The sequence below is a fragment of the Stegastes partitus genome, unplaced genomic scaffold (assembly GCF_000690725.1).
Source record: "Stegastes partitus isolate 25-593 unplaced genomic scaffold, Stegastes_partitus-1.0.2 Scaffold285, whole genome shotgun sequence".
Taxonomy (NCBI): domain Eukaryota; kingdom Metazoa; phylum Chordata; class Actinopteri; family Pomacentridae; genus Stegastes; species Stegastes partitus.
The window spans coordinates 559,809-585,040 of NW_007578016.1; the positions used below are offsets into that span (position 1 = coordinate 559,809).

At 45.8% G+C, this 25,232-nt stretch overlaps 1 protein-coding gene across 1 annotated transcript; it reads left to right on the forward strand.

The window, feature by feature from the left end:
- On the forward strand, positions 1-23,766 carry notch1a (notch receptor 1a). The gene is made up of 34 exons (XM_008282784.1): positions 1-262; positions 1,410-1,491; positions 8,708-8,970; positions 9,080-9,418; positions 10,376-10,498; positions 10,584-10,817; positions 10,910-11,065; positions 11,176-11,361; positions 11,490-11,603; positions 12,180-12,293; positions 12,385-12,618; positions 12,716-12,826; positions 14,034-14,226; positions 14,331-14,476; positions 14,574-14,687; positions 15,263-15,382; positions 15,493-15,645; positions 15,750-15,978; positions 16,096-16,297; positions 16,413-16,566; positions 16,678-16,862; positions 17,031-17,163; positions 17,268-17,525; positions 17,610-17,722; positions 17,838-18,409; positions 18,514-18,954; positions 19,072-19,217; positions 19,335-19,548; positions 19,660-19,744; positions 19,869-20,031; positions 20,128-20,426; positions 20,536-20,683; positions 20,791-20,888; positions 21,191-23,766. Exons 1-34 carry the CDS (start codon positions 205-207, stop codon positions 22,451-22,453), a joined length of 7,443 nt encoding a protein of 2,480 aa, XP_008281006.1. The 5' UTR covers positions 1-204; the 3' UTR covers positions 22,454-23,766.
- Positions 23,767-25,232: the final 1,466 nt, after the last annotated feature.

Consider the following 25,232-nt stretch of genomic DNA (forward strand, 5'->3'; position numbering starts at 1 on the left):
AGAACTCAGAAGGCAGCAGGTTAACATCTATGAACTGTGTCCCGTTGAAGACTTTTTCCAAACCCCGCCGGAATTAACCCCCTTTTTTTTCTTTCTTTCCCACTGAGGATATTTATTTTCAAGCCAACATCTGGAGTATTTAACTGCGGATCTATGCGAACCCAACGCGGGAGTCCACGACATTTGTGAAGTTGAAGAGGAGGAATGTATCGTTTCTTTGTGAAACTAACATTTCTGATTCCAGCAATCGTCATCTCACAAGGTAAACCCTGATGAAGTCCTGATGCAGGCTGCAGAGCATGAATGTGGAAGGAAACCAGGAGAAGTTAGTGAAAGATCAGTGAAAGACGTGCGCTTTATTTGATTCGGTTATTATTTTAAATCAGCGTTATAATGATGATCAGGGTGTTAGAAACTGGCAGTGTTGTGGCATATTTAATCTCTGTGGGGCTTGACTTGCTTTTAAGAGCTTTTCTTAGTCGTGGGAACGAATTGACTACAAGTGGAGGAGCCAGAAGTTGCGCTTGGCTGCTGACTTCCCCGGTGTTCACTATAGTGGAAGATATTGAACCCAAGTTACGTTTCCTGCACCAACAGACCAATCAGAGCCTCTTATTATAACCGATCTGACACTTTTGGTGCAACACTGATTTATTTAAATGACTTAAAACTTTTTAAAGTGAACATTTACGCAAATTTCAACAACTTCTAAATTGATGCCTTTTCCTTTATTTCCTTTTTGCACCATTTTTAGTCACTTTAAAATGTTTCTTTAAAATGATTTAGGTGTTATTTGTAAGTGTTCTGAGGTTTTAAATAACATTGGAGATAATGGAAGTTGGTGCGTGTGTTGGGGCAGGGGGACGCGCAGGAGGAGGAGGAGGAGGGCGCACGGAGGAGAGGGGGGGGAGGCAGGGCACCTTTTGTCTGCATGTGTGGGAGAGTGTTGTGAGTGAGGGGGGGAGGAGGAGGTGGTGCTGTTATTCCCGTCTGCCGGTAAACAATGCCCGAGGAGAGTGTTTTATGGCTCGTGCTGGACTCTGATTTCTTTTGTTCCGCATCTGAGCCCCGCAGCTGCTGCGCTCTGCCCGCAAAAAAAAAAAAGCGTGCGCTCTCTTCCCCCCCGCACCTCCCTCCTCCTCCACTAAAGCCACGCACCACGCGTTCTGGCCTCACCGGTGTCCACAGTATCCCCCACGGACACTCGTGTAACAAATCAATTAAAAAAAAAAGACGAGGATGCACAAAGCGTGTGTGCATTAAAAGAAAAAGTACATTCCTGTGAATAAAGAAGTATTAAAAATGTCACTGATGAATGATTTCCTTCTTTATGATGGATAATCCTTGTTAACTGTACAGACTTCACAAGAGTTGAAGATGTGTTCTAATGTTTTTCATGCACTCAACAGGTCTGAAATGCTCCGTACCCACTGAGTCCTGCCTAAATGGAGGAAGATGTGAAGCCACCATCAATGGAAATGGAGAGTGCAAGTAAGTAACATGCAGACTTTTAAAAAAAAAAGGCAGCAACATGTCCCACACCAGATGTTCCACTGCAGGCATCTGCATTTACTACTGTCTTTTTGTGCTCTTTCTTTTTTTTGGAATCTGTGCAGTCTTAGTAGTGCAGCGTAGCGTAATTTTGGTACTTGAAAGTGCTTTTTTTATGTTTAGAAAGGGGAAAAAAAAGGGGGCCACATATTCCCCCTTTCATTCCAGTCTTTGAGCGGGCCCCGTGCCCAGCAACCAGAGGCCCTTAAGTTTTTCTTCTGGGCCGGTGTGCCCCAGCAGCCCTCCAGGAGCCGTGTTGCTCTGTGCACACATTCCCTTAAATGAAAAAAAAAAAAGACTTTTAAGAAGTGAAGGAATAAAAAAAAAAGAAAGAGACTTCCAGAGTGTTGGAGAGGTGAGAGAGGGGTAGCTGGACAAAAGCCCTCCCCCACCCCACCCCACCTCCTTCATCAGTAGGCCACGTTAATGAATGCAGGACCCCGTCCCCAGCGAAGTGAGAGGACGCGTCCAGTCCTAAATCTTGTTTTTCTGCCTTTTCATGGGCGACAGCTGGGGCTCGCCCGCCGCCCGTCACCCATTGTCCTGCAGTCAGAATAATGCTGTGTGACTAATCTGAGTGGGGCTTCCCATCATGCCACAGCCACCCCAAACACCACAACACACACCAAACTCCTGCCATAACCACCACCAACCCCCCCCCAACACACCCTTCCCCTCCTCCAAAAGGCTTGTCTCCTTCGTTCTGAATGGATCCCCCCCTCCTCCTCCATCTCCACCTCCCACCCCCACCTTGTGATCTCCATTTGAAAGCCAGATGGCTGTGAAATGTAATTGGATTGGATGTCGAGAGAGTGAGATTAATTGGAATAAAGTGCAGAAATTCGAAGGCAAACAAGTGGGAACAGACAGAGAGGCAGATTGTGGGCTGTTTGTTTAGCCTGTGGATTGATGCTAATAGTTTAGACACTCGATATGCCGACACTTTCCCTACAGCTGACCTTAATGTAAGTCTGTGAGCTTGCTGATTCATTCGACAATGTTATTGTGAAAGGGAACAAACAGATGAAGTGAAAAGCAGATGTCAGCTTTTATCTGTACACAGGGCCTGAAGCAGAAACAGATGTGCCTCGAGAGCAGAAAATTAGTATTGTGATTTCCAGTTGTGGCATCATTTTTTTTTCTCTTCCCATCCGTCTGTAAGGAAGCTCTGAGGTGGCCTGATTTACCCTCAGGGCATGTGGTCATGGCAGCCGCTTCTCTGGTCTGTGGGGACAAGGGGGAGCCATTGAAAGGCCTGTGCTAGTAGCCCAGGGCCACCGATTCACAATATCTAATCTGCACACTCCACACACACACACACACACACACACAGCCCGCCGCACGTGTGCGCACAGAAACTCCCTCCACCCCCACAAAGCTGGTATTGTGGTCTCCATCTCTGCTCCGTCCAATTAAAAACAGACAGGATAAGAGCATCACTTCACCCGCCCGCTCTCTTCCTCCGTGCTTTCCTCTTTAATCATTCATCCCTGCCAAGCTGAGCAGCCATCAGTCGTGGGGTGCACTGGGGAAATTCAGGGGTCAGAGGGTAGCGTCTGTGGCAGAGGGGGGCTTCCAGATTCACTATTTGAATCTTTGTGCCAGGTTCTCACCGGAAAATTTCAGCTGAAATTGTGTTGATGACACAGGTTGGTTAGTGGTTAGTACGAAGATGAAGAGACTGGCACTGTGAGTAAAAGCTGTGCTCCAGATTCAGATCAGGTCATTGCATGAGGGGAAGATCAACTGTAGTTCAGTTCCCATCACAAGATGTTAAATGGAAGGTCAAAAGGTTTAAAATGCTTTAAACCCACACACGCAGCTATACAAGTTACCAGTGAGTCACGATCTGCGTTGTGGTTTTATTCAGCAGCGTGCAAGCATATGGCGACACAGATTTGAGTGGTAAGATAGATTTAAATCCTCTTTCAGCACAGTTCCCACGAGTGCAAGAGTGAAATCACATGCTGGCATAGAGAACAAGGTTAGACTCGGCATAAACTGCGGTAATCAGATGTCTTAGGGATGAGTTTATTTGGACTGTGGTGAGAGCAAATCTGTACAGAGAGGATGTTTTCTCTACTTCCTGGTGTAAAAATAGCCTCCCCCCCCTTAGGACACTGATCATCCTTAAAAAAAGGAAGAGGCTTGGTACTTGTTGTGTCTTTATCCCTCTGATTTGGATCGTGATCTGCTTCTGTTTTTGAATACTCCTATTACCTGCATCTGTCACGCAAAAGCAGAGTGGTTCAAACCTTTTTAAGGTGGTCTAAACACACAGTAACTTGTTCCGTAAAGGCTCCAAAGATGGCAGACTTTGTTTGGCTGTTCTTACAGTCAGTCAGTGGGTTTTGGTGCTGTTCTGTTTATGTGGGATAGTATACAAGTAATTACCAACATGTTTGTCCTTAAAAATTAACATATTGCAATTAATGAAAACCGTAAGGCAGAGTAAGGTTTACATGTATAGCAGTGGCTTTCTCTACAGGCGTCTTATTGTGAAGCTAAATTAATTATGTGTATTTTTTATGCAGCAATATACATTTATATGACAACAAGAGTTGCTTTTAGTTCATTTTGACCACTTTGTAGAATAGCAGAAGTTTGCATTCTACATACCAATTCCTGAAATACTTAAAATAACAAAGAGGGAACATGAAACCAGTTTTAAACCTCTACACTGGAATGGTATTAGAAATGTTGTTTGTTTGATTGAAGACCTTTCTCTTACATTTGAAACTTGAGTGAAAGGTTTTGAGTTTCAGGGAAACTATAAAGTAGTCAGTTGTAAAGTACAGTGGTGCAGAGTTTGTGGTCGTACCAGACATACGGAAACGACGACAAGCAGCTGTAATGGGGAAGCACTCGGTCATGATTCTGTGAAGTAAGAGGTTATCTGTAGGTCTGGGGCTTCCTGTTTCCCATGCATTTGCTGTGGTCTTGTTATGTAGGCAGCCTGAAAGCATGTGAGGGCACAGCATCGTGTGAGTCAAATTTAGTTTCCATTTGTGTAATGGGGGCACAGTAAAGTTGAAAGGTTGTTGCCCTCCGCCCCGCCGTTGCATGACTGACTGACTGTTGATGCTGCTTTGCTGAAATAGACACTGTTTTGGTCAGAGGTAGATGTTAATAATAAACCCAGAAAACATCTCGACTGTCCCCGTACATGTCTCGAATGCTGCAAGACGTCTGACAGAAATAGATGCGAAAGCCAGAATTGACTGAAAGTCTGTGGCGGTTGGTGCGATCGGAACTCCCTGACCTTGCACGGAGCTGTCTGGTATTGCGTATTGATGATAAAATGTCTCACCCATAAAGACCGTCTAGAGCGAGTCCACCACAACTAAAGAGATGTTACACTCTCCCTCAAGGAATGCCGCTCTTCATTTGTCCTCCTATAGGATTACCAGGCAGGTCTCTGTGAAGGCTCAGCTCCATGCGGGCTTAAGCGAATCAGGAGCATGGCGGGGTTAAGTGTGCCTGCTGGTGTTGGGCTTTTATTGGGGTTTAAGCTGTAAGGCTGCCACTCCCCTGGTTGGGCCCATTCCCCAGATGCCAGGGCCCCTCTGATGTAGCACTGAACGAGGTCGGTGATGGAAAAAGTCCCAATCTTCTTTACCCAGCATGGACCCAAAGTCAGCGTTCAAACTTTAGAAAACACTCAGAAGGCTACTGTACAGAAAATAATAAATACAAAGACGTACTTTCATTTGCTGTTGGTGTGGCCTCTTAGTGGACTGATCTGGAGATCCTCATGGAGGGGCAATCAAAGCTGTGCTGTCAGAGCACACAGATAAGTGGCTATTTTGCTCTAGTGGGTGTTGAAAGTTCACATCCAGCAGCACCGGCTGTCAAATGCAGAAATGCCAACTCTTCTGCAGGTCAATATTACGTTACAAAAATGCACACGTGTTTTTTTTTAACCTAACTACAGGAACGAGAGGGGACGTCAGGACAGCTAGCTACCTGTCATTATCCACAAGTATATAAATCAGAAATATTTTTTCAGCTAAGAAAAAACAAGAATGATTGGGAAAACATGTAATAATAGAGTTAAAAACTGAGGATGCTGTGGTGACATGTTATCTGCCCACCTGACTGATGACAATCTGAGTAATGAACTCCCAGCTAGAGGTCACTGATAACCATCACACAAAGTGGAGTGCAAGGCAGGTGTTTTATCTTCAACTGTAAGGTGTTCTCGCAGTGTTGGTTAGGGAGCCACTTGAATGAATCTACCAGCAGGAGAACCGAGGTGTATCACCCACATTCTGCTGAAGCTGTGACCCTGGTGTTTGTTTGCTGCTATTTTGTGCAGGAAAACGATCTCGCAGTCATTAGTCAAGCAGGTGCTCAGGTCTTGTTACTCTGACTAACCCTCGTAAATCTTCCAGTTTCACATATTCTAGACAGGAATCAGCTGGATTACTAACAAAACTGTCTATTTAAGATGATTTATTCCTGGAGGACATCTGTTACTTGTAGGACATGTCTGACTTTCTCACAGTCTGTGTCAGTATCAGAGAATAACATTAATTTTGCCGTATGATGACTCTCATTGACACATAATGGTTTATCCAAAGTATTATTAAAAGATTATAAATGTAAATCAGATCGGATACTTACATAGAAATGGGACAGACTCTAGTTTATCAGCTTTGATCATCTGACGATAAGCATTTTATATTTTCTTAACTTGTGATCTACCAACAATAGTGTTTTTGAGTCAATGCAGCACACCCTGTTTTTTTTTTCTTTATTGTAAAATTCCTCATTGGCTTTTCTGAGTGTGTTTATCAGCCTTTGTTGAAACGGGCTTGTCAACAGCATTTATGCAGTTTTATGAGTTTAAGAGAGAATGTGCATTTACAAGAGGTCACGTTCTAATGAATCAGTTTTTTTGTTTAAAGGTGTAAATCCGTGTACTTATTACACATCGTCTTATCAATGCAGCGTTCCCCACTCCATAGATTTTAGTACCGTGCTGTAAATTTATTGTCGTGGGTATTTAGAGCCTTCAAGATCCAGCACATTTCATTTTCTCTAGCTGAGCCCCATTGTTCTGTTCTTACCAACAGATGTGAACCCCAGGGGTCAGATCTTGGCTAATGATTAGACACATCCAAGGGAACATCAGCTCACCAGACAAAATGAATGAGGAGGAAAGGGCAGAAACAAATATGAGAGTTGAGGAGGGACGAAAAAAAAACCCCGACATAGATCATGTAATAGTTTCATAAGCAGCACAAAAGGAAACAACACAACCACTGATGTCACACACGCGTTCATTATGACTGTACGCCACCCTCAATCATTTCACGTAACATTTTTCACAGCGGTGGCATTTCCAGCGCACAGTTGGGCTGGTTTTGTGTCGGAGGAGGGTAAAGTCAGCCCCAGAGTGACAGATGGTAGATCGGGCCCACAGGGACAGAGGAGAGAGGGGAGAGAAGGCAGGGAGGCCGTCCCACAGTCACAAAAGTGTCGAGGGTCAGAGGTCGGGGAAGCATCTGCTCCGGCCTGAGGGGACATTGCATCGCTGGGAGAGACCTGTTGCCGTGGTGTGTGCTGCTGGTCTTTTCAGCATGTGGGTGGATCTTTATCTCAGACTGACTTCAGGACAAAGGAGATCTATTACAGTTAGTTAGCGTGGGGTGACACACACACGAGCGCACGCACACACAGTTATTAAGATCTCTGCTTTGCTATACAGGCTGAGATTTTTTATTCTAAATTAGTTCCCTTTGGTTTGTTTTCATGGAGAAGTGAAACGGGAAGCAGGAAAACTTCAAAGCCATCCCAAATGCTTTTACAATCTTCTGCCAATTGCAACTGTCTGGGCTCCCTGTGGGGGCACACAGGACTGTTAAAAACTCACTGACTGGTCCCACCTAACTAAGTCAACAAAAGAGTTTTCAGCAGTCCTGTGTGACATAAGGGGAGCGCTGTAAAAAGCAAACTGCTGGGAGCTATAAAAAGCCCCAACAGGACAAAAACAGACCTTCGAGTCAACGCAGCGATACATAGAAAACGAAAGGAAAAGAAGAATCAGTGTTATGTAAAAGTGGAAATCAAAAGGGGAACAGGTAAGAAAGTTAGGAAGTAAGAATGAGTGGTGTGGTTGAAGGAGGGGTGGAGGGGAGCAGTCGAAGAGACAGAAGTTGCAACAGCTGACTTCACATGGGTTCTTTATGTCCCTGGAGGAGAGGTTGGCTTGTCAGCACCCCCATCTGAGAAGGGGACAGAGGGGAGGGAGGGGAGGATGAGGGATAAGGGGAGAGGAGGAGGAGGAGGAGAAAGGAGGATGGGGGGAGGAGGAGGAATCCTGTCCAACAGCTGCCTTCATTAACATGCGCACCTGCTCCCTGTGGAGATACGAGGAGGCCAACAGATGCCCTCCCTCGCACATAAACACTCACACGCTCGGCGCACGACTACACACTGTCACACAAGCCCCAATTCAAACATAAACACTTTTCTGCTGACTTTTAATGCCGCTTTACGTAACAGATGGGACTGGTATGAGCTGCATATGAAATGATGTCTGAGCAGCTCGGAAATGGGACGTGAAAACCAATGAATTCTTTGGAATTTGCTTCTTTTTTTTGTTTGGGTGACCAGTCCTCCTCTTTGTCAAACTTCTAACCTGAGTTTCTACATTTCACAAAGCAGTCGGTTTGAGCTATGTGACTGTAGCAGTTACTGTCCTTGGCCTGGATGGGAGGGAAGCAGCCGAGGGCTTAGGGCCTGAATGCAGGGCTTCATATGGGACATCCATAGGCGGCACAGGCCCCTTGATCTCCACGATCATTCAGGATGAGTGTGGACAGCGTCGGGGCGAAAGGTAGATGGGAACGGGCTGTTACGGCTAGACTATTTTGTGGCGTCTGTTGTCCCGGCAGAATGTGTTTTCAAGGTTCTGAGGGAGTCTAATCCAGAGAGACACACTAGAACAACATGCTGTCCCCGTCCCACTGCAGTGGGACTTTGCTGGGCGGGAAACTTTCAGTCCCCTTCCACTCCTCCCCCTTAACCCCCCTCTCCTATTATTCCCCTTTTGTTTAGGTAATTGTTCCCATGATTTAAACGAAGAAAAAAAAAGATCCTGGTTTTCTAATCATCACTGTGTCCCCCCCTCCTCACTGTCTATTCCCAGGTGTCCCAGTGACTACGTAGGCAATCGGTGCCAGTACCCGAGCCCCTGCAGCCCCTCGCCCTGCCGAAACGGTGGCGAATGCCGCCCCGTTTCCCATGGCAACACCTTTGATTTCCGCTGCGAGTGCCGCCTGGGTTTCACCGACCGGCTATGCCTGACCCCCACCAACCACGCCTGCATGAGCTCCCCCTGTCGCAACGGAGGGACATGCGATCTCATCACTCTCACCGCCTACCGCTGCCACTGCCCACCCGGGTGGTCAGGTATGGAGATAAAAAGCTTCAAACGTCATGAGATGACAACACTTTTCCTGGCTGGTCACTTCACCACAAACCGTAATGATTAACTCTCTTTTACTGTGTTATTTTCAAGGTAAAACCTGCCAGCTCGCCAACCCATGCGCTTCCAATCCGTGTGCAAACGGCGGCCAGTGCTCAGCCTTTGATTCCACCTACATCTGCACCTGCCCGCCGGCCTTCCACGGACAAACCTGCAAGCAAGACGTGAACGAGTGTGCTCAGACTCCATCGCCCTGTCTCAACGGTGGCGTATGTGTGAATGAGGTGGGCTCGTACCACTGCCGCTGTCCTCAAGAGTACACCGGCCAGCACTGCGAGACCCCTTACATGCCATGCAGCCCCTCACCATGCCAGAATGGAGGCACTTGCGTCCAGAAGGGAGACACCGTCTACGACTGCAGCTGCCTTCCAGGTAAGCATCTTATCTACGTATAAACGATCAGAACAACGGCGGGTTAACTTCTTTCTGTTGACATATGGAGTTGCATGTGGTTAGGACGCACACTTTTGTTTTCCTCTTACATCAGTTGACCTAAAAAGCAGCCTGTTGTTGTAGTAAAAATCTGATTGGGTGGAGTGAGCAATCTCTGGCTACCCCCTCTCCTCGCTCTCTCGCTGCCAGCCTCCACTGGCAGGATGCAGTCACACAGACGTTTCCTTCTGATAATCACCAGCGAGCCCGCAGAGCGCCAGAGATACGCACAGGCACATAAACGTATAGATATACACGCCCTGTCCATGAGGTCACAGGTTCACAAAAATATCTTGTTTTTCAGCTAAATACACCCTGTCTATCTGCCATCTTTATTGTGTTGGTACTCAAAGCTGCTGCAGGCTGTTCGAGCCAGGACGCCAGCTGTTGAGAAACTTTTCCCCCCCACCAAACCACGCACTAAAACTTTCACTAAAACAAGTTTAAATTTATTGCCATTTGAGCTGTGGTTTTGTCTAATTGTGCACTTGTGGTCAGCACAAAGCTTGTTGATTCAATATGCAGATGAATGAGGGATATTGCAGGGTTGTGTGTTAAAGTTTAATCCATGCTGCGTGTCTCTGGTGGGTGTCTGTGCTGGAATGCGTTTAGATAGCGAAGCAGCACAGGCACCTGCAGAGCTGTGGGTTGATTGTTAATCAGGCTATCGTGCCTGTAAAACACCCACTCAAGCCTTTGATGTTTGAGGAGGAGACAAGTTAGGTCATTAAATCAGTCTGCCACGAGGAATTAGACTGCTTATCTTTTTTAAGTGCGCGGTGATAACAAGAGGAAGGAAAGATCTGATTATTATTAACAAAAAGCAAGTGTTGCCGGATCTTTTTTTTTTTATGTCTTTATGACTCCTCACTGTCTTCTTTTTTTTTTTTCCATCAGGCTTCACAGGTCAGCATTGTGAGCACAACATCGATGACTGTCCGGGCCACAACTGCCAGAATGGTGGTGTGTGTGTGGATGGGGTGAACACCTACAACTGCCAGTGCCCACCTCATTACACAGGTGACCTTTCAATATAAAACATCTAACTTACAAATAGAAAAAAACTTCCCTCCAAAGTGTGCTCAAGTGCTTTTTCTTCTCTCAGGCCAATACTGCACAGAAAATGTAGACGAGTGCGAACTGATGCCCAACGCATGCCAGAACGGAGGGACGTGCCACGACACTCACGGCAGCTATCACTGCGTCTGCGTCAACGGGTGGACAGGCGACGACTGCAGCGAGAACATCGACGACTGTGCCAGCGCGGCTTGTTACCATGGCGCCACCTGCCACGACCGCGTGGCCTCGTTTTTCTGCGAGTGTCCTCATGGACGCACAGGTAAGACCGTCTGCAGCCCTTCCAGACACTCTTGTGCAAGACAGCTCATAGTCCTAATGAAGAGGTTAAATGTAATATGTTGGTGCTTGCAGGTTTGCTGTGCCACCTGGATGATGCCTGCATCAGCAACCCATGTCAAAAGGGCTCCAACTGTGACACCAACCCTGTCAATGGCAAGGCGATATGCACCTGTCCCCCAGGTTACACTGGCTCAGCCTGCAACCTGGATATTGACGAGTGCTCCCTTGGTAAATTATAAAGTTTCTTTCTTCAGATTTGTGCTAGAAATTGGATCTTTGGTACCTGTTGCACATAAATTACCACAAATAAATGACAAACTGTACCTTAAATATTTTAGGTGCCAACCCCTGTGAGCACGGTGGTCGCTGCCTCAACACAAAAGGCTCTTTCCAGTGTAAGTGCCTTCAAGGATACGAGGGACCGCGCTGCGAGATGGACGTCAATGAGTGCATGTCTAACCCTTGCCATAATGATGCCACCTGCCTGGACCAGATCGGAGGGTTCCACTGCATCTGCATGCCAGGTAAGAGCTCTAGTTTATATTGCAAGAAAGGAAAAAGGGTTTAATACATATCTTCATGCATGCAAGATTTTGTTGCACATTTGAGACATTATTATGCCCTATTTTGATGGTCTCATCTCTCATTTCAGGATACGAGGGTGTGTTCTGCCACATCAACACCGATGAGTGTGCCAGCCAACCTTGTCTCAACAATGGCAAATGCATCGACAAGATCAACTCCTTCCACTGCGAGTGCCCCAAAGGTGAGATAATATTTGGGAATTGGAGTGAAAAAACACAGCTTGGTCTACGTTAACCCCTTTTTGGGCAAACAATAGGAGCAGGGAAGAGCCTATAAAAAGTGGATCATTAACCTATCTGTCAATGAGTATTGCACACATGGTTCACGGATTGAAAGTGAATGATTCACTTTTTCTAATAGTGTCACTAAAGGGTGAACTGGACAGAGCAGAGCCGGCTGCAGAAACATTAGCATATTTGGCGGGCATGAGAGTTTGTGTTAGAGCTTAGCGCCAAAATTGGGGGCAGGGATTGGTTTATAGCCGGTAAGCTGGAGGCCATTGTGTTGTGGTTTGAAAGAAAGATTTCACTGCACAGTAAGAGCCAAGAAAGGAGGGGGTGGAGGGAGTGTTGTGAAATAGTTTGTTAGGACATTCGGCGTCCTGCAGACCTACTTCAGATGCAAATTGTGTCTTTCTGTTGTTGATTTTCACATTATGCACACTGTAGATATGATTCACAGAATATAATGAGCTACAGTCTTGCTCCATAATATGAAAAGAAGTTTAATTCTCTGCTTGAAAAAAATGCATCTGCAGGTTTTTCGGGGAATCTCTGTCAAGTGGATATTGATGAGTGTGCCAGCACTCCCTGCAAGAATGGAGCTAAATGCACTGATGGACCCAACAAGTACACTTGTGAATGTGCTGAAGGTACATCAAAGTACTTTTCGATAAAGTAATATGTAATCTTTCTTGCTTCTCTTTTAAGAAGTGTTGTTAAACCTTTTTGCTTCCATCACAGGTTACACTGGGCAGCACTGTGAGATTGACATCAATGAGTGCTACTCTGACCCCTGCCACTACGGCACCTGCAAGGACGGTCTTGCCTCCTTCACCTGCTACTGCCGCCCTGGATACACCGGCCGCCTTTGTGAGACCAACATCAATGAGTGTCTAAGCCAACCCTGCAAGAACGGTGGCACTTGCCAAGACAGGGAGAACACATACATCTGTTCCTGCCCTAAAGGCACCGCAGGTGAGACTTCTTCTATCCTGATAAAACTCTGACAATCATCCAGTGAAAATGTCTGCATTCTCCTCATCTTTCGTCTTTCTTCCCTTCCGATCTGCAGGTTTCAACTGCGAGGTGAACCTGGACGACTGTAAGAGCAAGCCCTGCGACTACGGAAAGTGCATCGACAAAATCAATGGCTACGAGTGCGCATGTGAGCCTGGTTACACAGGTGAGCAATGGGTGGAGTTTACAGGTGCAGGGGGTTGGTCCCCTGAGCTTTGGGAGGGGCAGGTAGGACAGGTGGCTGGCGGGTCCACTCCTGCAGAACAATGGTGTCAGATTGCCTATGTGGGAGGGGGGCCTGGTAGAGAAAAGGAACACGGCCCCCAACCTGATACATGCACAAACACACACACACAAAGCAGTAACTTTGTTTGCCATTTGAAAAGCCTGTGACGTTGAGCCTGGAAAGACTCTGTAAGGTGATACTTTAAAAGGAAAAGAGACTGGCCTTTAATTACATATCTGATGTTTATTAGTGCGTAACTGGATGACAAACTCCACTGATTACTCAGATTGAAGTGTTTTCACTTCATTTACTTTGCTGGCACTCGTCTACCTGTATAGAACTTCAGTGACAAAGTCTTATCTAAGTGGACCGGTCTTGTGTTCCTCCCTTTCATGGCCCGACCGAGCCGGTTCTGACTGGTAGCGGCCGTGTGATTATGCTGAAAAGGGGGCAGGGAGGGAGGAACAAGTGTGTGTGCTGCTGTGCATCCCTCCTCCTCTTCCTCCCCTCCATCTTTTTGTGCTGACGGGGTGAGTGTGGAGGGCACGGCTGGACTGAGACACAGAGGGACAGAGGACTATTGTAACTGAAGATCAGGCAGTTGGGCCCTCCCCTCCTGATTGATGAAGAGCATAGGAGCAGGGAGCTGGGTAGGAGATCAGAGGGGGGTTTAATTGTTACTCGGCGGTGTGTGAAATGGGTCTGGCCTTCTGTCCCTGTAAACAGGCCTGGGTGAGGTTACTTCTCCCTGGATGGGGGGTGGTGTATGTGTGTGTGAATAGGGAGAGTAGCTACAGCCATCTCCCCCCCACCCCCCCCCCTCTCTGGCAGCACCTCCCTCCCTCAGATCCAGCTGAAACCCTCCTTCTGCCTATTCAACAGGGCCCCATTCAATCAGTGGAGGAGAGGTAAAAGGGCCTCCAGGGGCCACCAAGCTAGGCACACATTGAAGCTACTACAGCTCCTTCTTTTGCTATTGTCCTAAAGCTACACAGAGCACCTCAGCTAGCAGTTCACAAAGGCTGAAAGGAAACCACACTGGAGAGCAAAGTGTCCAGCTGTTTGGCTGCCAGAGTGGCGAGTGAAGATATTTATCAGTTCCCCTATTAGCAACACTGTCCTGAATTCCCACTTTATTGTCTTGCAGGATCAATGTGTAACATCAACATTGACGACTGCGCCATCAACCCCTGTCACAATGGGGGCACATGTGTCGACGGCATCAACAGCTTCACCTGCCTCTGCCCCGAGGGCTACAATGACGCCACCTGTTTGTCGCAGGTGGACGAGTGCGGCAGCAACCCCTGCATCCACGGCCGATGCCAGGACCTTATCAATGGGTGAGCACAGTTATAAATTCAAGATAGAGCAAAAAGTGTAACAAATAAACAAACAAACAAATGAATAAAAACATCACTAAACTGTGTTTTCATTTCCACTGAAGCTACAAATGTACCTGTGACTCCGGCTGGAGCGGCCAGAACTGTGACATTAACAACAACGAATGCGAGTCAAACCCGTGCATGAATGGAGGAACCTGCAAGGACATGACCAGCGGGTACCACTGCACATGCAGAGTGGGCTTCACCGGTCAGTTACAACCCTTCTTCCTTGCTCATAGAGATTGAATGGGTGCCATGATGGCCTATATCTAACCCAGGGGTGTTCTCTAATCCTGCTACTGTAGGACCTAACTGCCAAACTAACATCAACGAGTGCGCCTCCAACCCCTGCCTCAACCAGGGCACCTGCATCGACGATGTGGCTGGATACAAGTGCAACTGCTTGCTGCCTTACACTGGTATGACATGTCGCTGCTTATCTTTCGCTCTCACATGGATTGTTAACTTAGTTAGCTGCTGTCTCAGCTCTTTGTCTGAAAATGTAAAGACAAGCTTCGAGTTTCCGCACAATCACAGTATCCCATCCCGTGTTGTTTTAGAAAACATCAGCCAACGGATACTAACAGGGATGTCTGTTTTTTGGCGTCTCTGTGTGGAAAGATCTGCTTGTCTGCTTTGCAGGGATAACAGAGTGTGTGTGTTTTGGAATAACATGCCACAGTGGCTAATATAAGCCATAAAACTGGACGCTGCTCAGAGTCCTATTCCCTCTTCCTGCCACGTCCTGTTTCCTGTCTGTGATCGCACAATAGCAGGAAACAGGAAGGCGCTTCCTGTTTAGCTAAGTCGTCATGGAAATGGATAAGGAAACGGATTGGAAACTGGGATTTAGAAATTGATGCTGCTTTCAAAATGAAGTTTTTTACTTGCAAATGTAGAGAAATGTGATTGATGTTAATTTTGTGGCTTGGTGTTTGATGTGATAGTCTAAGGCTGAAGCAGCTGCAGATACTGATGGTTTTTCTGCTACTAGGTGAAAACTGTGAGACCCTGCTGGCCCCCTGCAGCCCCAAACCCTGTAAAAATGGCGGAATATGTAAGGAGTCTGAAGACTACCAGAGCTTCTCCTGCATCTGCCCTGAAGGATGGCAAGGTATACATCTATCCAACCTTTTTCTTGTTCAGCATTTCTATGCGTATCTGTGAATCTATCCATCCACTGGACAGTTCGATAATTTTTTCTTTTTCTTTCTTTCTTTCAAGGTCAAACATGTGAGATTGACATCAACGAATGCGTGAAGAGCCCATGCCGCAATGGTGCTCTTTGCCACAACACTATGGGTGGCTATCAGTGCAAATGTCAGCCAGGTTACACTGGCCAGAAGTGTGAGACAGATATCGATGACTGCAAACCAAGTAAGGAACACACCTTTCATTACACATTTCCAGTTCCCGTCTTTTCTCTGATTTACCACATTACTAGTAAATGCTAATCTCACATCCTCTTTTCTGTGTCTCAGATCCCTGCAGTAACGGAGGTCTGTGCCGAGATGCCATCAACAGTTTCACATGTACCTGTCTGCCCGGGTTTCGCGGTGGCAGATGTGAACAGGACATAAATGAGTGTGAGAGCAACCCTTGTAGGAATGGTGCCAACTGCACAGATTGTGTTAACAGCTACACCTGCACCTGCCCACCTGGCTTCAGTGGCATCAACTGTGAGATCAACACAAACGACTGCACTGACAGGTAGAGCACCTTCTCACAATGCTCTGTAATTATATACCTGTTGAACTAGCTGAATGATCAACCCAGGTGGAACTGTAGGAAGGTTTTGAAATGTTTTTTTTTAATGTGTTTCTACAGCTCTTGCTTCAATGGCGGCACCTGTGTGGATGGAATTAACGCCTTCACTTGCTTGTGTCTGCCTGGATTCACCGGCAGTTACTGTCAGTATGATATCAATGAGTGTGACTCCAAGCCATGCCTCAATGGAGGCACTTGTCTTGACAGTTATGGAACATACAAGTGCACCTGTCCTCACGGCTACACAGGAATCAACTGTCAGGTAGGGAGAAATATTCTTTCATCTGTGTCATCGTGCAGGACTCTGTGCTGCTTTCATGCAATGTCTACATTTATGCAGGTTTGTTCAGTAGTTTCTTTCTTTGTTTCCTTGTTAGAACCTTGTGCGTTGGTGTGACTCTTCTCCCTGTAAAAACGGAGGCTCATGCTGGCAGCAGGGAGCCTCGTACACCTGCCAGTGTCAGACTGGATGGACTGGCCTCTATTGTGACATCCCAAGTGTCTCCTGTGAGGTAGCGGCCAAACAGCAAGGTACGTCTGTGTGCTTTCATTGCTTTTGATGTTAGATTTATTGAATCTAAGTCTGGTGTGTGATTTTTTTTTTTCACAATCTGTAACTCCTTACTTTGACTTTGATTGCAGGTGTTGAAGTGGCTCACCTGTGTAGAAATTCAGGCCAGTGTCTGGATGCTGGAAACACACATTACTGCCGCTGCCAGGCCGGCTACACTGGAAGTTACTGCCAGGAGCAGGTGGACGAGTGCTCACCCAATCCCTGCCAGAATGGAGCCACATGCACTGATTATCTAGGAGGTTACAGTTGTGAGGTAAGGAGATACAACATGAATTCATGTAGGTAAAACACCCAAATCGCATACAGTAAAGATGTACATGAAGAGGAATGCTTACTTTTCTTCCATTAGAGCCCCTCTTGATCTGTTTTTGATAAAACATTAACGCTGAAACTAAAGTTTACTATTCTTTGTCCCTGTCAGTGTCTCCCTGGATACCATGGTGTGAACTGCTCAAAAGAGATCAATGAATGCCAGTCTCAGCCCTGCCAGAATGGAGGCACCTGCATCGACCTCATCAACACATACAAGTGCTCCTGTCCTAGAGGAACACAAGGTACATATCTGCATATAAAATATATATGACAAACCAACTTGTAGGTGACTGAAACAAATATAATTATATTATGTTGTCTAACCCGCTGTTTCTGTCTCCTGTAGGTGTGCACTGTGAGATTAACTTGGATGACTGCAACCCGTCCACGGACCCACTTACAAACGAGCCCAAGTGCTTCAACAACGGCAAGTGTGTGGATCGCATTGGAGGCTACCAGTGTGTTTGCCCGCCGGGTTATGTAGGCGAGCGCTGTGAAGGCGATGTCAATGAGTGTTTGTCAGACCCTTGTGACCCCAGAGGCTCCTACAACTGCATCCAGCTCACCAACAGCTACCGCTGTGAATGCCGCACTGGATACACAGGTACTGATGTGCAACAAGCAGCAACAAATCTAAAAGACTTTAAATGTTTGCACAAGAACCTCACACATGCCTTTTGTTCTGCAGGTCAGCGTTGTGACAAGGTGTTTGATGGCTGCAAAGGAAGACCCTGCAGAAATGGAGGGACTTGTGCTGTTGCCAGTAACACACCTCATGGGTTCATCTGCAAATGTCCACCTGTGAGTACAGCTGTATAGTTTACTAAGACAACTCTTTCTTTCAAAGTACTTTTACAGTCCCTTTTTTCTCAAGTTTAGCACAATAATCACAAACTGTCCATTTCTGTCCCACTAGGGCTTCACCGGCTCTTCCTGCGAGTATGATTCTCGTTCTTGTGGGAGTCTGAATTGCAGGAATGGTGGCACATGTGTGTCGGGCCACCTTGGCCCACGCTGCCTGTGTCCCTCAACCTTCACTGGGCCCGAGTGTCAAACCCCCACAGACAGCCTCTGCATCTCCAACCCCTGTTACAATGGTGGCACCTGCCAGATCACCCCAGACGCTCCATTTTTCCAGTGCAGCTGCCCCAGCAACTTCAACGGCCTGCTGTGCCACATACTGGACTACTCCTTCGTCGGAGGGTTTGGCCGGGACATCACTCCGCCTCCGGAAGTGGAGGTGAGCTGTGAGATTCCACAGTGTGACGAGTGGGCAGGGAACCACATCTGCGACTCGCTGTGCAACAACCACGCTTGCGGCTGGGATGGAGGAGACTGCTCACTCAATTTTGATGACCCATGGCAAAACTGCTCCGCTGCTCTGCAGTGCTGGCGCTACTTCAACGATGGCAAGTGTGATGGCCAATGTAACAGCCCGGGGTGTCTCTATGATGGCTTTGATTGCCAAGGACAGGAAGGACAATGCAAGTGAGTCTGGAAATAGGAAAAAATCTGTTTTGTTTCAGAAAGTTTGTTTTAGAATTTGTCATATTGTTGCACAATATTAACACAGTTTTGTTCTTTTTTTCCAGCCCTCTGTATGACCAGTACTGTAAAGACCACTATGCTGATGGTCACTGTGATCAGGGCTGCAACAATGCAGAATGTGAATGGGATGGTCTGGACTGTGCCAACAACATGCCAGAGAAGCTGGCTGATGGACATTTAGTACTGGTGGTCCACATCCCCCCAGAACAACTTAAAAACCGTTCCTCGTCCTTCCTCAGAGAGCTCAGCAGCGTTCTCCACACTAACGTGGTGTTCCGCCGTGATGCCAAAGGAGAACCCATGATCTTCCCTTACTATGGCAACGAACAAGACCTGGCTAAACACAATGTGCTGAAGCGCTCTGCAGATGGCTGGCCTGAGTGGACGTCAATGCCAGCCAGTGTTTTGGGTCAAATGAAGGAGAGTGTGACTTCCATGGTGAGCTCACGGAAACGCAGAGAGCTGGATCCTGTGCAAGTCAAAGGGTAGGTACCTTAAAGTGATAGCAGAACATATCCATAACAGTTAAACAGTGAAATGATTTGTATTTTGATTACTGAAAATTGTGCAATGTTGATGTTTTTACTAATTTCTGCTGATAGGTCTGTGGTGTATCTGGAGATTGACAACCGTCAGTGTTACCAGCAGTCTACTGAATGCTTCCAGAGTGCAACAGATGTGGCTGCATTCCTCGGAGCACTGGCCTCCAGGGGGAATCTCAATGTTCCATATATTGAAGCTGTCACAAGTAGGTCACTCCTATCCAGCCCTTCTGTTTTCTTGCATACATATGCATATGTATATATACAATAAAGTGGTCACCACGTTAAAATCCTAAGTAACGTGATGATTTAAATATTTCCAGGTGTCAGACCTACTCCCCCAAATTCAGAGCTGTACCCAATGTACGTGGTCTTCCTGGGCTTGGCTGCTCTGGGTTTCATCTGCCTGGGTGTTCTGGTGTCCCGTAAGCGGCGACGAGAGCATGGCCAGCTCTGGTTTCCTGAGGGATTCAAAGCATCGGAGCCCAGCAAGAAGAAACGCAGAGAGCCGCTGGGAGAGGATTCTGTTGGATTGAAGTAAGTAAAGTTTAAAAGTGGAATAGTTACGGAGCTTTGATCACAGCAAACAGTGTATTTGTATCATTTGATGTAATGGAGGTGGTCTAATCTGCCTCTGCTTTCCAACAGGCCTATGAAAAACTCTGACATCAATCTTATGGATGACAATCAAAATGAATGGGGTGATGAGGATCCAGACTGCAGACGCTTCAGGGTAAGATGAGCAGTTTGATACGAGTCTCCTCTTGTGTCAGTCAACAAATAATTGACCTGTCTACTTTCAACCTTTTTCATGTGTGCTGCTGATACTGATGTATGGTAACTGGTGTGTCTTTCAGTTTGAGGAGCAGGCCATGCTGGATTTGAGTGATCATACCGATCATAGAAAATGGACACAGCAGCATCTGGATGCAGCTGATCTTCGTATTGCATCCATCGCCCCTACGCCTCCTCAGGGAGAGATAGAGAATGACTGCATGGACGTCAATGTCAGAGGACCAGGTGTGTACACTGTTAAAATACATTACTTTATTATATCTTTCTGCATCCTCAAAACCCTCTAAATGTCTCATTATGCTCCTCTCTCTTCCTCCTCAGATGGTTTCACTCCCCTGATGATCGCCTCCTGCAGTGGTGGAGGGCTGGAGACTGGTAACAGCGAAGAAGAGGAGGATCCGTCAGCGGAAATAATCTCTGACTTCATTTACCAGGGAGCCAACCTCCACAACCAGACTGACCGCACAGGTGAGACTGCCCTCCACCTGGCTGCCCGGTACGCCCGCTCTGACGCCGCCAAGCGCCTCCTGGAGTCCAGCGCAGACGCCAACGTTCAGGACAACATGGGCCGCACTCCGCTTCACGCCGCTGTGGCTGCAGACGCCCAGGGAGTGTTCCAGGTAACCGCTTACGTTCTCAGGAGTCTCACGTTACTCCAGATCTTCATTTTTGACACAGCTTGCCTCGCAGTTTAAAAACATTTATCTTAACAAGTCTGCCTCCTTACAGATTTTAATCCGTAATCGCGCCACTGATCTTGACGCCCGCATGCACGATGGAACAACACCGCTGATTCTGGCTGCCCGACTGGCAGTTGAGGGCATGGTCGAAGAGCTTATCAACTGCCATGCCGACGCCAATGCCACTGACGATTCTGGTAGCTAATGTTTTTATCAAACTATCACCTCCACACATGTTTAAATCTGCCTCATTATGCTGGGGGTTATGATGATTAAACCTTTGAATTTGCACTCCCTTCTGCAGGTAAATCTGCTCTTCACTGGGCTGCGGCTGTAAACAACGTGGAGGCTGCAGTGGTGCTGCTGAAGAACGGTGCCAACAAAGACATGCAGGACAACAAGGTGAGTGAGATGATGTGACTGTGATGGAGCTATCTGACTGAGATTTACATTAGCATTATAAGATCTTGGATAAAAAATGATAATATAATGAATGACCCAAGAGTCCATAATAAGAGTAGTACATAGGTCTTATATCAGTAAATTAAATAAAACTACATTCAAAACTGCATAAATTCAAGATTAAAAAGATACATTTAAGGTGACTCTCATGTATTTAGAGGGCGCATACCTCAACAACAAATCCGATAAATAGTCAGGAGCGAGCCCACAGTATACTGACTGTTTCTCTGTTTGTTTTCTAGGAGGAGACTCCACTCTTCCTCGCAGCCCGTGAAGGCAGCTTCGAGACAGCAAAGGTTCTATTAGAGCACTTTGCCAATCGTGAGATAACCGACCACCTCGACCAGCTGCCCAGAGATATCGCCCAGGAGCGCATGCACCACGACATCGTCCGCCTTCTGGATGAGTACAACGTGGTTCGGAGTCCCGGTCTTCACACCGCCCCGCTAAGCGCCGCCAGCCTCTCCCCACCGCTCTGCTCACCCAATGACTATCTGAGCAACCTCAAGCCCAACCTTTCTGTCAAGAAGGTTCGGAAACTGAGCTCCGGTGGAAAAGGCGGAAAGGATGGGGGCAAAGACAACAGGCTGAAGAAGAAGAAGTCGCTGGATGGGAAGAATAACTTGCTCGACACATCAGCTGTTCTCTCTCCAGTTGATTCCCTCGAGTCACCTCATGGCTACCTGTCCGATGTGGCCTCTCCTCCCATGGCGTCACCTTTCCAGCAGTCCCCACCCGTGTCTCTAAATCACCTACAAGGCAATGGGGACTCCCACATGGGCCAGATGAGCATGGGTAAGGATATGGGTTGCATGTCTTTTGACCCTAACCCACCCCGACTCTCCCACCTGCCAGTGTCCAGCCCCAACGGTCAGGGCGCGGCATCCATAGGTGGCAGCAGAGGAGGTCCGTGTGACTGGGTCTCCAGGATGCACCCAGGAGTAAGTCAACAAGGAAGCTTCAGCCAGGCGCCATCCATAGCCCACACCATGATGGGTGCTTTGCACGGCGTCAGCACTGCCACTCTCTCTCACATAATGGGATACCAGAATCTGCAGACCAGCCACCTCGGATCATCTGCTCACATGATGCAGCAGGCTCACTCCCGGCAGCTCCAGCACCAGAACTCCAACTCCACCACAGCCGGGCAGTCCCTCAACCAGAGCTTCCCAAACGTTGAGCTGAACGGCTCCGACATGCAGCAGAACAACGGCTCGGGCCGCTCCGTGCCGATCCACACGGTGATGCCGCAGGAGACGCAGATCCTCGGCACCCAGTTTCTCACCCCTCCCTCCCAGCACAGCTATTCAGGCCCCATGGACAACACACCTAACCACCAGCTGCAGGTGCCCGACCACCCGTTTCTGACTCCCTCCCCCGGCTCCCCAGACCAGTGGTCCAGCTCGTCCCCACATTCCAACATGTCAGATTGGTCGGAGGGCATCTCCAGCCCGCCCACAAGTATCCATTCGCAGATGAATCTAATCCCAGACCAGTTTAAGTAGAGACTTGTACAACGGAACAAACTCTTACACAGTATATACACAGTTCATAGACAAAGAAAATGACAAACTTGTTTCAAGACTGAAGATGTTCCTTTTTTTTATTATCAGTTTTTATACTAATGATAAGAACAGTTTTAGTAATTTTGTATTTATTTATGTGCTTTTTTTGACCTGAAAAATAAAGAAGATGCTTTTATATTTATGCTTTTTCATTTTTTGTTTTTGTTTGTTTTGTTTTGTTATGTATGGAAAGGTTAGAAACCGCTGAAAAGGAGTGTATATCAGAAAAAAAAGGCTCCTAGATATGTACACTGGCTATTTATTTGTGTCTTGTGTTGATATATTCACTGGATTTATTTTAATCTTTTGGTGCGTCAGTCAAATTTTATTTTTGCGTTATGCTTTGCTTTATGTTTGTACAGATTGTTTTTTGTTCAACTTTAATAGATTATTTGAAATTTTCAGTATTAATTAATTATATTTTAACCTCCTTTGTCTTTTTAAGTGACAGGTTTTGTTACTGAACTACATTTCACTAAGTCTTATCACTGAATCTGTGTTAGATGTTGATCAAATATATATATATATACACAATATCACCGTTGATAATGTTGCTCGCTGCGCTGTTCTCGCTGAATAAAATCACAATGACAGTAACTTAGAGCAGGAAACTGAGAACAGAACTCTGGAGATTTTGGACCTTAAAGCACAGAACAAAAATCCCTTAATGGCGAAGAGATGCTTGTCAGAATGGGCGTCTAAACAAATCGGAGCCTATTTTTTAAGAACTAATGGTCAGGGCTGGACCTGAGTGATTGATTTGTGAACATTTATGATCTAAAGACTGTTTCTTTATTTCATACTGTATCCTAAATCATTGATTATGGTTACCGTGTTTAACCTGTTAAGTGTTAAATTGCAGACCTGTCGTAGAACGTTGAAATGTTACATTTGCCACGGTTTTAAAATAGTGCCAGTGTGAGTTTCGTTTTTCCTAAGAAAAGCAATGTATTTGTGAGATTTCTTGTAAAAAAATGTCTTCAAGGTGGAAAACATTGTTTATGAAAGAAATGGGGACCTTTGTGTGTTTAACGACATCGCCTGCACTTTGTGAAGGAGTGTGGTTTAAGGTGTCTAAATGTCATGTTTTATAAACTAATCCAGAGGTAAAGATGTTTTTAAGAAGAGAAAAAGTAATTCAAAAAAATCAATCTTCATGCAAAGTTGTAGTTTGCAAAGAAATATTTCCTGATGAAAAATGTTTTGTAAAAATTGTCTTGATTCAATAAAAGCACCTGTTAAGCTTTAAAATATCACTGTCTTTCATAAGTTGATTTTCTGTCTTGGCTGACAATGTGGGCATTTTATCTCAAACTGATCAAACATCCATTTAAACGATATTAAAGTAAACCGCAGGAGCTGGTGTCTGTCGCTCTCTAGTGGTGAAAATACTGCTGGTGTTTATGGAAAGCTTTAGGTATTTTTCAGCTGTTTTAGATGAGAGTAGATGTGTGGATGTCACTGTAATAACAGGTACATGATGAAGCATAGTGAAAAAACAGAAATAGCTAAATTAATCCCTATTTAGTTCCCTATCTAAGTAAAACAAAAAATAAGAAGTTTAATTTGAACAGCTTTTAGTCCATCACCTAAAGTTTGCTTCTTTTTTGGGGCATTTTTGTCCAACAGAAAAGCTCTGATATCTGCATAACCCACACATCACATGAATCTGTGCTGTCTGCTGCTTAACTGGAGGAAACAACAGAGCAGTAAATCCTTTCATGCATTCGTTGCTTAAACATGATGTTGTTTAAGGCTATTAATTATCTCTGAGCCTTGTATTAAATTTGGACAACATTAAACTTGGAGAATACAAAAAGAGGTGTGCACAGTGGTTGGTATATCTAACTAAAAACTAGGTGTGAACAAAAAAATGTAAACAGTAGACTTTAGAAAATAACAAAAACTAACTGAAATTATCGTGTGTACTTGTTTGTCACCACAATAATGCAGAAGGAGGATACAGTTTTCCATATTTTGTTGAAACTGAATTGTCTACATGACTGCGTTTGCACTGGAATACATTTTTGCCCCTAACAAATACACCCCTTATCATAATAAAAATCAAAAAATACATTTAAAACTAAAAATGAAACTCATACTAAAATCAAATTTACACTTTACACACCCTAATTTAAAATGAGAATCTCCCTTCTGGAAAGTATGTGAAAGTAAAGGGTTTTTAATTTGATTTATTTCAAACCAAAATACATAAAAATATCAAGATCTAAAAATAGATGTATGAAGTGCACCCTGTCTTCACCCCCTGGCGATCCTACAGAGGACAAAGCAGTGTATAGAAAATACATCTATATGGTAAACATCTTTTAGAATCCATCCATCCAGTAATTCTACTTACTTTATCCTGTAGATGGTGACAGAACAGACAACCATGCATACTCACACTCCTACATCTATTTTGGAATCATCAATTTCCACCATGCATGTCTTTGCACAATTGTAGGAAGTCTAAAAAGTGCACAGTTGCACCCTCTGTTGAATGTTTAAACTTAACTTGACTTTAAGTTGGCTCAAATAAAACAGTTCTGAGAAGAAGTGGATTCAGAATATATTGTCCACACAATTACAACTACATTCACAGCTTCCCATGCTAGGTTTATATCCAGATAACTGTAACATTAAAATGAGACAACAAATCTTTGTTTTGCTCTTTGGCCCAAGGAGTCATAGCTCTATTACAGGAAAAGGTCGGTAGGCC

Coding starts and splice junctions, on each gene's coding strand:
- notch1a (XM_008282784.1), top strand. CDS start 205: ATGTATCGTTTCTTTGTGAAACTAACATTTCTGATTCCAGCAATCGTC. Junction 263..1,409: donor AGCAATCGTCATCTCACAAG/GTAAACCCTGAT, acceptor TGCACTCAACAG/GTCTGAAATGCTCCGTACCC. Junction 18,410..18,513: donor GGACAGGAAGGACAATGCAA/GTGAGTCTGGAA, acceptor CTTTTTTTCCAG/CCCTCTGTATGACCAGTACT.